This window comes from Equus przewalskii, chromosome 5, assembly GCF_037783145.1.
Source record: "Equus przewalskii isolate Varuska chromosome 5, EquPr2, whole genome shotgun sequence".
Classification (NCBI taxonomy): domain Eukaryota; kingdom Metazoa; phylum Chordata; class Mammalia; order Perissodactyla; family Equidae; genus Equus; species Equus przewalskii.
In genome coordinates this window covers 14,035,510-14,048,536 of record NC_091835.1, presented here as the reverse complement: position 1 = coordinate 14,048,536, position 13,027 = coordinate 14,035,510, and the positions used below count along the sequence as shown (strand labels likewise).

Sequence of the window (13,027 nt, the reverse complement as noted above, 5' to 3'; positions counted from 1 at the left end):
CTCCTAATATACTCGCTAGCGTGACCTGCCTGTCCTCTGGGCATCTCAGTTTGCGTCCCTTGGTGGACCCTCTCAGAACAGCAGAAACACACAAAGCTGAACACAGAGAAGTTGAGGTCTTTTTAAGATCACTCCATATGGGGTAAATCCAAGGCTTTCTGAGTTTACTTTCAAAATGCTCCTTCAGTCAGTCTGGCCAAGTCAGGAGAGGTCCCCTCAGCGTTTGTTCATCTTCTTTAGCCCACGTGGAAAGTTCTCTGTTTATATTTCTTCTTAATTAATGATAATAACAATGATTTTTTTAAAGACGTGACGTAATCTGGGTTTAAGACTTAATGTTTCCCATTAAGCCAACCAACGTTTTTCAAGCCCACGCTAATTTTCTATTCTCTAAATGATACTAAATGTACACTAAATAGTCGATAATAATGAAAATAATAGATTTGACTATAATCTAATTAATTTATGTTTGATAGATTTGTGTCATAAAGAAACACAGTAAAATCTTGGAGTGTCAGAGACCATGTTTTACGTAGCTTATTTATGGCGTATGTGGGTGTGTTTCTTTCCAGAAACCATTACAGAGTGGGATAAGCTGCTTGGAAACTATCTGTTGATTGATTCAGTGATTGAAATCTGAATTTTTGTTAATACCATACTTACTTGTGTAAGTTCCACTTTTCCCCATTATTTTCATGAGCATTTGAGTCCCAGTCCTCTACTGCCTTCAAGAATCACCCTCTGGAGAATCTCTGATTTACTAAACAGCAGTGACTTTAATAAAGTACCACAGCAACCAGTGGCAATGTTAATTAGAACTGAGATCTCCTGACACATTCCTTCGCTTGACTTCAGTAGTTCCTCCATTCCTCAAAAGAGCTGTTAAGAGCAACCATTTCAAGTGGCTAAACTACTTTTGGTAAAGCGATAGTCTGTGACTGGTAGGAGTTTGTGTGCCTGTGTGTGTGTATGGGAGAGAGAGAGAAAGAGAGAGAGAGGGAGAGGAAAGAGAGAAGAGGGGAGAGAAAAAGGGAGAGATAGGGAGGGGGAAAGAGAGAGAGAGTCCGGAGAGAAGAAGAGAAAGAACCAGAGGCAGAGAGTTGACAGAGAGAGGGAGATTTATAGGTGGAATCTTCTTTCCTGTCTAGTGTTAGGTGTAGACTTGAGTACCTCTGTTACTCAGGGAAGAGAACTATCAGTTGCAGTTCTAGTGTTTCTGGTAGAGAATTAGTAGTTCAGTGGCCCAGTGACAAGGAGACAATACTGAAACGGAAGCGTGAAAAAGGAGAAAGAGTAAATAATGACTCATTTTCTATTGTCCCAAAATAGCAAGTCCAAAATACTCTCTTCACTAGTTATTTGCCTATTCTGGACAAAGGCCGTCTCACTGATGAGTATTCTCCAAGTAGTGCATGGTTTGTTTAAAACACCAAAGGTGAGGGAACTTCAGATATTCTATTTTACACATTTTTGCTCACAGAACTAAGGCATTTTCTAGTATAGAATTGGTACATTTTAAGTTCTTTCTTCCTAGGAAAATAAAAACTACGAACATAAACATTTTTCCTTTTCTCCCTTGTTTCCCTCAAAACTGGTATAAGGGTAGGCTTCATAGACATAAGTTCCGCGATGTATTTGGGAGGCACTGACTTCTAAAAATTCAAGTAATGTAAGTGCTCTTTTGAGTGTTCATGTTGGTGGTTTCATTTTCATATAAGAAGCCCTGATTTACACCAACATTATATAAGTGACTACATTTGCCCCTACATTTCACTTTTTTTTTAATATGTACACAAAAATGTCTTTATTGAAAATACAACAAAAATCTTTTCTTCTTCCACCTTTATTTACTTCCTTCATAGTCTAAGATGGAGAGTGTGAGGGACTAAAGATATTTTTCCCATTTTTTTCTGGTCAGTAGACAATTTACTGCTCTACAAACAGAGCTGAAAGACTCAGGAGAGTAGATTTTAGACGCCACAAAGCAAAAGAGATGCTTCAAGAGTTTCCAGTGGAAGAAAGTGAAAGTAGGTTATAAATTCTGTTTACACTCTGAATTTCTTAGAAGATTCAGATCAAAGTGTCAAAAATATACTACAGTTTACCTATTTTTATGAAACTTACTAAGCATCCAGTAAAAGTTTAATTGTGGGCCATCTAGTTGTTTCATTTCCACTTATTTCACAGGCTCTTCTTCCTTTGCCCACACTTTGAAATGTTTGGATTCCCCAGGGTCCAATCTCCATTTCTTTTCCATCTCAGTTTCCTGCTATTCTAGTTGAGAATTATCTAGTCTTGGGGTTCTAACCACTCCAAAGGTCTCCAGTCTCAGTCTTTAATACCACTAACTCTCATTAGCTCCAGACCTGTAATTCCAAGTGTTTACTAGCTTCTCGGTTAGATGTCCCAGAGAACTTCCAATTTAACTTCGTCAAAATTTGTCCTGACTTTTCCCAATTAAACCTTGTTCCACATCTCATATTAATTATCTCTATCTTAGCAAATGGGCTCCCAGTCACCCATGCTTGAAGCCTTGGAGTCATCATTGGATCTTTCACGATGGAAACTGAATTATACTATATCTATTTTTAAAAATATTTAAATGACTACAAAATATCCAACACATAATGTTCAAATCCTCACCAGGATGTGGGAGATACTGTCCACTGCTTGTACATCATCCTCCTTTATCTCTGCCAATAGACTGCTGATTTCATTTCCAGGTACAAGGCAGGGGCCCCTTGACTTGAAGGAAGGAAGGGCCCTCTATAAGCACACGGCAATCCCATTCCTCTTCACTCAGCAATCGGTCCAGAGGACGTGTTCCCCAGTTCTGACTAACTAAAGGGAGAGTCTACTAGGGCATGATGTCCAGAAGTGTCATAGACAGCTCGTGATGGTGAAAAACATCGTCAAGGGTGGCAGAACAGAAGAGTCGGAAGGATAGAAAGTTCCCGGGTCCTGGATGACTCACTCAACAGTTGCAAAACACCTGGAGCTGCCTCCTTCCAGATGGGCTGTTATAGGAGTTAACAAAGGCGGTTATCACTTAAGCCTCTGTTAATTGGTACTTTGTGGCTGAACGTATTTCTATCTAATACACAAGGCCCTCAGGATGCCTGCTATCGGGTCCCGGCCTACTTTGCAGTTTCTTCAGTCAATCTTCCCCCATCCCTCACACCAAACACACTAGGCTCCATCCCATAGCGCTTTAGGTTTTCATCCAGAAGCCAGACTTCTTTTCTGTCATCTTCCTAGGGAGCAGCTCTTGATGTTTCAAGCTCTACTTCAAACGTTACATCCTAAAGTAATTGTTATTTTATCCAAGAAAAGCCTCTGATTGTTCTTGCCAAAATCATAACTTCCCAAGAAAAACTGATTGATTTCTCTTCTACTTCACATTTTATTTGTATATAATACATAATACTGCCATGATCCATTTGTCTGTCTTGCATTTGACTTTGAGCACTTAAATGCAAAGATGTCTTATTTGTCGTTGTGCTCTCAGATCAGAACAGTGACTGTTATGTAACAAACACTCAAGTAATGCTTCTGCTTTTTATAAAATAATCTTTGGTCATAACAGGAGAAGCTATTGTTCATGTTTTTTGGATAGAACTGGTATAAAATTAGATAATTTTTTAATATTAATAATAAACCTAAAATTAATCATAATTCCTAACTGAATAGTGATGTTAACCTTCTTTGGGGGTGGCTTTTTTTTCTTACAAAATACTATTTGTCCCCTCTGTTTCTTTTTCTTTTTGAGAAAATGCACAGATATCATCTTCTCATATATCTATAGCTATTTATACTTTACTATCAAAAATATATTTTTACACTTCTGCTACATTCACATAATGTTCCTTCTCCCGGACTTGAACTCGCTGTCGCATTGGTTATCCATATTGATTCTTGATACAGCTCCATCACCAAAGCTTTAAGTTACATTTCAAGTCTAGGGAAACTATTGCTCTGTTTCTGGGTGGGTACTGTTCTAGAAACATCCTTTCCCAAATATGGAGACCATTCATCCTGTTTCAATTTTAGCTTGTGCATGACTGTCAGAGAGCCCACAGGCCCAATTCATGTAAATTGCTTTCCACGATGAGGATCAGAGTTGAAAAGAACATTAAAGAATTGGTCTTTTCTTCAGAGCCCTAAAACTCTTAACGAATAGAAACCTGAAAACTACAGGCGATGGCTTGATTATTCGTTGTTTATTTCAAGTGACAGCTCTCTGTGAGTCCATTATGTAGATTAATCGGTTCAAAGCAAACATATGCTGCTTTTAAAAAATTGATGTTTAATAATGTTTACCTCTTAACAATGCAAGTCTGCACGGCTGGTTTTAATTTCAACTTGTGAAATGTAAAGGTGTATTCGATTATAATTTTCTCTCTCTTTTAACATAGATTTGGAAACTGAGTACCACGCCCAATGCCCAGTTACTGTCTTCAGCTCACCACTTCAGACGCCTCCCAAAATCTACTCTCTCTCCTGCCTTCAGATCATCTTTGTTACATTTTTATCCTCAATTTTACTTTTTGTTCAGTTTTTCTTCCAGTTGCCTAAATCTTTTTGGAAGCAAAGGAGGCATAAACTCTAAATCACTTAAACTTCATAAATTAAAACTGCTTTAGACGAGCTCTCTAGATGCTTCTGAAGAAACTTAGTACAAATGTTTTGAGTTGTCGGGGCTGCCACATTGCACAGCTCTAAGAAGCACCATTCAATTCTCTGTCATCTATTTGAATAATGCTCCCTGGAGTTGCATTTATTTGTGTGAAAAGCTACTTATGCTATCTCTATGAGTAGAGACAGAGATATCTGTAGTTACGGATCTCTAAGGGATAATTGCCTAAAACTAGTTTCTAGAATCACAAGGAATTACCGTCTGGGAGATCATTATCTTTCTTACCTGAGCTGTGGTTTCCTGCTAACAAGGTGGGGCTCACAGAACATCTTCCCAGTCTACTGGTGACCACAGGTGGCCCTGGCGTTCCATCCCATTCCTGAGCTTTGATAGGCTCTCTGGAGGAAGATGCCCCGTGATGCCCTCTCTCTTTGCTGTCCAACTTTGGTAATGGCTCCGTGCTGTGGCTTCGGACTTTCAGTTCCTCTGTCGATTCTGTGTATTAATCAGAATTACATTCCGTTAAATAAAAGTCAAATCCTTCCAAGATTCCCTTAAAAAATTAGAGAATGATTTTCTAAAATGCTTTCAAAGTGTTTTTGGAAACTCACACAAGTGTTGGAGATTACAGCGTTTAAATTTAACATGGATGGAGATCAACATGGGGCCTTTTTTCTAAGGTGTGCCAGTAAATATCGCTGGGAAATAGTTTTCTCTTTGGAGGAGGAGAACCTCAATGAATCTTGAGTCTTCTTTAGTAACTCTGTCTTGTTTAAAGAGCACTTTACACTCAACCTCTTTACTTCCTCACCTTCCATTCATTCCCATTCTGCTACCTACGGTGACATGAATTCAGCCCAACCACTCTACTAAAACTGTTTTTGTTAAGGTCACCTAGTGCCATTTAGTTGGCAAATTGAAAAGACATTTTTTAAGCTATTTTATAACTCTTTGGTTGTTCTCTTCTTTATATCTTCAATTCTCTCGGCTTTACTGATGGCCCATCTTCCTGTGTTGTGTTCTATGTCTAACACCATTTCTGTGTCATTCATACCTTCTTTTCCTCCACGCATTGCTTACGTGCTGTCTATCCCAAAGTTCTAGCTTAGCCACTGTTCTTGTCATTTTATATATATTCTTTCTGTGATTTTTATCTTCCAGGATTCAACTAGCAGTCATTTGACTGTTAGCGATTTCTAAATAGTTTTTTACACCCCTAACTGTCTGCTGGCTGAATCCACCTGGATGCTCCATGGATGACACAAATTTAACATTTCAGATACTACATTGACACCATGTTTTACTAAACTAATGGTTCCTCCTGTCCAGCCAACCATCCAAGCTAAAAGCTTGTCTCTCCCTTTCTTTAGCTGCTTCTCCCCAAATCCATCAGTCAGTAGATTCTGCAGATTTTATCTCTGAATATCTTGCTCTCTCTTCTGTTGCACTTTGTATCATGTCTATCTCAATTGCTTTGGTTCAAGTTCTAATCATCGCCCTTGAATTATTGCAACTTGTCTCCTTGACTCTCTCCTTGACTTCCCAGAGTACAAGCCCCATATACTGTCAGAGCGATCTGTTTAAAATGCAAATCCAATCAAGTGTTTTTTCATGGAAGGGATGTGACAGCATTCTGTAATGCACGTAGAGAAGTGTTAAAAACAAAAACACACGGGCCAGGTGGTTAAGTTTGCGCACTCTGCTTCGGCAGCCCAGGGTTCACCAGTTTGGATCCTGGGCACGGACCTAGCACTGCTCATCAAGCCATGCTTTGGAAACATCCCACATAGAGGAAATAGAATGACCTACAACTAGGAAATACAACTATGTGCTGGGGTTTTGGGGAGAAAAAATGTAAGAAAAGAAAAAAGAGGAAGACTGGCAACAGATGTTAGTCCAGGGCCAATCTTCCTAGAAAAAAAAAAAAAACTAACCTTGTAAAAGAAATAACAAAAACAAAAATGCAAACCTGTTCAGGAACGTACCCTTGACTAAAATCCTTCCAGAAGCCTCCTCTTATCCAGAGAATTATACCTAAGCTCCTTCTTATGACCCACAAGATTCTCCACCATCTCACTCTTCCCTTCCTTACTTCATCTCTTCCCACTTGAACATTTTATTCAAGAAACATCACTAATTAGTTGCAGCTTCTTCCTCCCCACTCCGTCTCCAACCAAAACAACACCGTTTTCTGTAGCTAATATCTCCTATGTCCCCTGCTTTGAATACCCTTATATCTTGTCTTTGCTCTTTAGACTCTCCTCAGCCCTGGTTACTCAATTTAAGTACCCTCTGAAGCCTTCCCCAATATCACCACCCCATGTTGGGATATGGTCATCTCTGCACTGACATTGTCTTATATCATCTTTCTACATATCTGCTCTTCTCAAAAGGCCCTGAGTTCTTTGAAGGCAGGGACTGAGTTTTGTTCCTTGCTTTTTTTTTTTTTTTTTTTTCCATTTGGTGCCTCCAGCACCTAGCATATTGCTCAGTGGGTATCTAATTAATTAATTAATTTAGTAGGTTTCTCAACTCCTCAGGCATCTTTCTGATGGGTGTAGGAAATCCAATGTTCCTAATGGAACAGGAGAATCAAGCGAGTGTTATGAATGTATTAAAGTGGCACAGAGCTAATAGCATTTTGCAAAAATCTGATTATCTAATAATCACAAGTTGTAAAATTCACCAGGTTGAAAGTTTAAATCAAACAAAGAATCTTTGAGAAAGAGTATAATGAAAAAAATCACAGAAATGGTTCAGAGAATCTGGACTCTGTTTTCTTTGCATGTAGGTTCAAATACTAATCAACCCTCAGCAGTGTGATAATCCAAATATCACACATGTTCCCCATTATCTGAATCTGTGGGGCAGAGAGAGAACAGGTTGTAATACATAAGTAGCCCTGGGTGAGGAATCTGAGGGGCCCAGCTTTGCAGCCCTGGTCATGGTCATGGGCTAGTGACCCATATCACTAAGATCTTGATTTCTTCTCTTGGAGCCTCATTTTTCTTAATAATGAAACAGAGATAATACCAGCTCTGCCTAACTCCCCCAACTTAATCTGAAGGATCTAATAGTATGCTACATTTTAAAATATTTTTAAAACTAAACTGAGCAACATATGTAAAAACTAGTATTAATTTAAGTAAATTGTAGCCATTTATCCTTTATGAATTTATTTAATCTTTCTACACTTGGACTAGATAATCACTGAGAGGCTGAATATACAAACAGAAAATTGCCGGACCACATGAAAAAATAGAACTGCACCCACTATCTACAGGAAGGAGCCCAGGAAACCAACCTACTGTCTGTCTATAAGTCAGATGTATAGGAAGTCAGACCACTGTATCTAGCAACCAATCCAGGAAGTCAAACAATAACCTGTGTGACAGTTGGCCCCAAAATCCAGGACTTGATTAATAACTGACAGCTTCCAGAATTTAGGCCCCTGCTTCCAATATAGGACCAACTAGAGGAAGTCAACTATGTACCTCTAATCAATCACATAGGATGCCCTGCTCCTTCTTGGCTTGCCTACAACTTCCCCATGACAACAGCCTCCACTTGGGGCATATCTGCTTTCCCACTCTTCTCCCTGCCTCTGAGTCTCCGTCAAATGAAAGTGAATGCCTTGCTATAGTGAGCTCTGAGCAAATAGCCTTTGCCTGTTCTCATTTGTTGGGTCTTCATTTATTTCCACATTGCTATAGTCCCCTCCAGCTCCAAGATGCTCTGCACTTGTGCAAACATATGTCATGAATATTATTCTATGAGACAGAACTTAAACCAAGAGAGTGGTCTCGTAACAACCTTAGAAAGATTCCTGGTCTTTAAATGGGACTGTAGATAAGACTAAGTCCGAGTTACACTGAAATCAAACATAAGAAGTCAAAATATTTTTAAAGTAATACATTCTAGCATCATAATTACAGCAAGACAATTTAACCAACACTTGCTTTTCAGTGCCCCGAGTCAAATGGAATAAAATCAGTATCAGAAAAGATCATAGACTATCTCCAAGCTGTTTATTCAGTTTCAAGGAAAATGTAACTCTGGCTTCCAAATGTCACAGCCTCAAAGCCTAATGACCCATCTGTTTCACTCCACCTTCTCTTCTAGATTTTACACAAACCATTGGGATGCTTGCTTTATTACCAACGTCTATATTTTTTCCTACTGCTCTCATTAAGCATTTACCATTTTTTGTCTTGTCTCACACACACACTTCTACCACTGGAATTGAAACTAATCAAATTAAAAAGTGCTCGATCTTAACATGGGGTCCAATATTGTTCTTGCAGGTTCGGACAACACTTTAGTAGGAAAGGCTGAGGCTGTGTGTCAGGGCACCTCCACCAGCATCACTTTCTTTATTCTCATTCAAATTACTTGCATACACAATACCAGGGAGTTGTCACTTAGGTCTCAAACTTCAACTAAATAAAAGCCCAATACAGCTTTGGAAACAAAAAGGAGTCTTTTTTTTCTTTTCTTCCTTCTTTGTTTTCAAGTCCCAGAGGTTAGTCTTCAGTGAATTTTGGCAGGTATATTTAGCAAAACTTGAACAAAAGGATGGAAGAAATCATGCTACTCAGACTTGTGCCTTTGTGCTTTAACATCTGCCTCCTAAATAGAAGGCAGAGCTGAAAAATCTGTAAAAACAAGAACCCAAAAAACCCATAAGTGTATTATTGAGCATTTTATTTGGGAATAAATTTGATTTCCCATATATATTCCAGAAAAGCTTCCTACAAAATGCATTTTCTATTTAAAATAAATATGAAAATCTTCAAAATAGCCATTGAAAAGAGACAAATGGAAAGTGGACAATTAGACTAAGAAAAATATACGATATTGGAAGCTCAAAGAAATCTATTCAGAGGAATAAGGACATATTTATCCATATCCATATATATCAATGTTTTCTTAAAGTCTTGAAAGCAAGATTGATTTTAGGAACATAAACTTTCCAGAACAAGATCAATCTTAAGTGCTGTGGTAAAGTTTTATGTGGAATCTAAGTTCTTTCAGTGTTCACCATTACAACCCAACATGTAGCACAAGCCCAACTATACAGAATGTGTTCATCCTCTATTCACTGAATGGACGACTGAATGTTGATTATTGATCTAAAATCTGATGCTTACATTGAAACTTGACCTTGAATTGAAATCTTGCTGTGAAAAAATGCATGCATTATTTCATTACATTTGTCTTTCAGACTGTGTGTTTTGCATACTATTGTCTTAAACTTCTTGCAGTGTTTAAGTTGAAGAAGACAAATAAGGATAAGAGATCAAGAGCAATCTTCTCATGATGAAAATATTCTTTCCAGGATTCCAATCTCTATCACACCTCATGCTGCTAACTCTGAAGTTCCTTTTCAAAGTTTTCCCATTTTCTGTCTCTTTATGCTGTCTCTGGGTCTTCATTTGTCTCTCCGGCCTCTACCTCATCTCTCTCCCTCTCGATTCTTGCCCTGTACCCTGGGCCACCTAGAGCAATTTGCCTCCCCAGGTCTGATGGCTTTCACCATCAGATCTGCTCCCCACAAGATACTGAGTTTGCCCAGAATCTTTGATTCACTCTTCCTCATCAACATTCACTCTCTCAACAATGACAAGGTGCTGAGGATTCTTATAAATCTCCACAACCTAAAAATCCTCCCCAAACTCTAGAGACAAAGAAAACTGTACGGCACCAATGGACAGTTACATATGGCTGTGTCAACTTGTTAAAAATGATAGCATTATGCTGTCTCCAAACTTGCTCTTTTTCTGGCTGGAAAGATCATGATGTTCAGAGTTAGACAATGAGTTCATATTTCAGCCATGCCATTTATTTGCTATTTCACCTTAGTCAAGGCTACTTGACCCTCAATTTCCCCATCTGTAAATGGAGATAATAACAATTGCCATTATTGTGTTCCTGTGAAGATTAAATGAGATAATGCATTTAAAGTTCCTTACACAGCATTGCTAGCAACTATTTTATTTTTTTTCTCAGCGTTCCTTTAGGTACCCAAGAAAGACAGTTGGCCATCATCCTAAACTACCTTATCCCCAACATGGGGAGTGTCCACAACTTCACCGTCTTCAGGACCCTGACGGGAAACAGAGATGTATAATGCTTTTCCACATTTCTCCCTCACCACCATCACTGCTTTAATTCTAGCCTTCATCTTTCCTCCTTTATATTATGAAAAAACTCACTACCTGCCTGTCTCCTCTCATGGTCCCCTTCAAGTCCCTTTCTACATTACTTCCAGAGTGAACCCAAAGGCTTCCCGTGGCCTTGGAATCAGCCCCAGTGCTTTGGGTTTGGCCCTATGGCCCTTCATGAACTGGATTATGGTAGCCCCTCTACATTTGTCTCCCATCACATATTTTAATTGTGGGGTTTGTGAGTTATCTTCTTTATATTTGCCATTTCTTCAGCCTGATGTACTTCTCCCCCAAAATAAGATGATTAGCTAATCAGTCACATCTCCTTGTTTGGGATTATTTAACTTGGATATTATCATTCCAGAAAGTCTTCTCCTAATTCCTTTCCTTGGTTTGAGTTAAAGATGTGAGTGAAGGGTTAATATCAGGCATGGACTACTCCAGTCCTACCATTTTGCAGTACTTTCACCTTTGTAATTACAGTAAGATAAAAGTGTGACATTGCACTCGCCTGTTGATTGTAAACCCCTGACTGTTGGTCTGCACCTGGACAGGTGAAGTATGAGGTGGTATGACATTTGTGGGGAACCAAGGCTGTAGCTCCTTTGGTTCAAGGTGACACATTTGTGCCTTGGTTCTCATTCCAGCAGTTGTAAACCTCCCGTGAGGTAGCTGTGTATATGGTAGCTGCTGGGGTCAAATCACTGTTATTACTTATTACTTATAATTGTTGACTTACATGTCTGGTCCCCCCACCAGACTGTAAGCTTCCGAAGACTAAATACTACATCTTTCATGTTGGTACTCATTATATAATAGAGTCCTCAGTGAAAATTGATAGGACAAATGAATACATGCATGCTCCTCCCAGGACAGTTAGCTCATCAGCTTTCACTCCTGCCTCTAAGTCCATCTTGGGCCGTGATGCGCAGCCTCTCCTCCCACCTCTCCAACTCACCCAGCACATGGGCCATGGCATGAACCAATAACCCTCACTGGAAAACACGAGTTAGCTACTGTAGCCACAATTATTTTTTTGTTAACTCTTGCATGTTTCTAATTGACTTGCTAATGATAGACCAGAAAACAAGTAATTTGCCTGGGAAAAATTAGCATTATTTGGAAATATGACCAGGACACCATTTTCTTGGGCGAACTTAAGATTCCGTGATCTTTTTTTTTTTTTTTGCAATATTTAAAAGGATTAATTTGTCATATAATTAAGTTGTTTCTATGAACATCTAGATGATTTAGAAAAGAGGCTTTCATACTTGTGGTTTGTGACTATTGTTATTCTTGAAATTTCACACTCTTAAATAGGGATCCCCTGGTTTAAAATATGGACTCTAATTGTGCCTGGCAATACAGGGACCAAAGCTCATGCTGCTGATAAGCATTTGAGCATCCTGTGGACATAAAGAGCTCTTCAGAATTGTCCCCTCATATTCGCGTAGTCAGCAGGATCGAAGTCTCTCACTGTATTTCAACTGCTGAACAATGAAAATAATGAAAGGTGATCGAGGCCGATTAATTAGGTAGAAAAGACAACACATTTGAAATGCTAAAGGAGCTACTGAACGAAATTGCATTACGCATTATCAGATAGGTATTAGATTCAGTCATCAAATTTTAGAGCTGAAAGAGACCTTGGAAATCACAATTGCGCCAGCTCATGAAAAGCAAGGTGAGAGTACATGTAATTGCTGAGACAGTCATCCTGCCTTGGGAGGACAGGTCTGGGAAGGGGGTGTTCCCCCCTCATGGGAAAGCCTGGCTCAATTTTGAACATCATTAATTGCTAGAAAGCTCTTACATAGAACTCAAGTCAGCTCCTCTCCAAGCACCACCATTTGATGGTTGTTGGTAGTCCTGTCTCTGTTGCCAATCTTCCTTTTTTGCTTGAGGAAGACTGTCCCTGAGCTAACATCAGTGCCAATCTTCCTCTATTTTGTATGTGGGACACTGCCACAGCATAGCTTGATGAGGAGTGTGTAGGTCCTCACCTGGGATCCGAACCCGTGAACCCTGGGCTGCAAAAGTAGAGTATGCAAACTTAACCACTACACCCCTGGGCCGGCCCCTATTTCTGCTTTACTTATTTATTTTATTTATTTATTTTTATTATTATTATTTTTTTTTTGGTGAGGAAGATTGGCCTTGAGCTAACATGTGTTGCCAATCCTCCTCTTTTTGCTTGAGGAAGATTGTCCCTAAGCTAACATCT

The 13,027-nt window shown here is 39.1% G+C and overlaps 1 protein-coding gene across 9 annotated transcripts in view; it reads right to left on the bottom strand.

Moving 5' to 3' along the window:
• NYAP2 (neuronal tyrosine-phosphorylated phosphoinositide-3-kinase adaptor 2) overlaps positions 1-13,027 on the bottom strand; it is a 257,064-nt gene that overhangs the window by 66,480 nt on the left and 177,557 nt on the right. For all 9 annotated transcript variants that reach the window (XM_070618403.1, XM_070618406.1, XM_070618405.1 and 6 more), the window contains one exon: positions 4,922-5,131. In XM_070618403.1, coding sequence (XP_070474504.1) covers positions 4,922-5,131 — 210 coding nt within the window. The remainder of the gene's footprint in view (positions 1-4,921; positions 5,132-13,027) is intronic.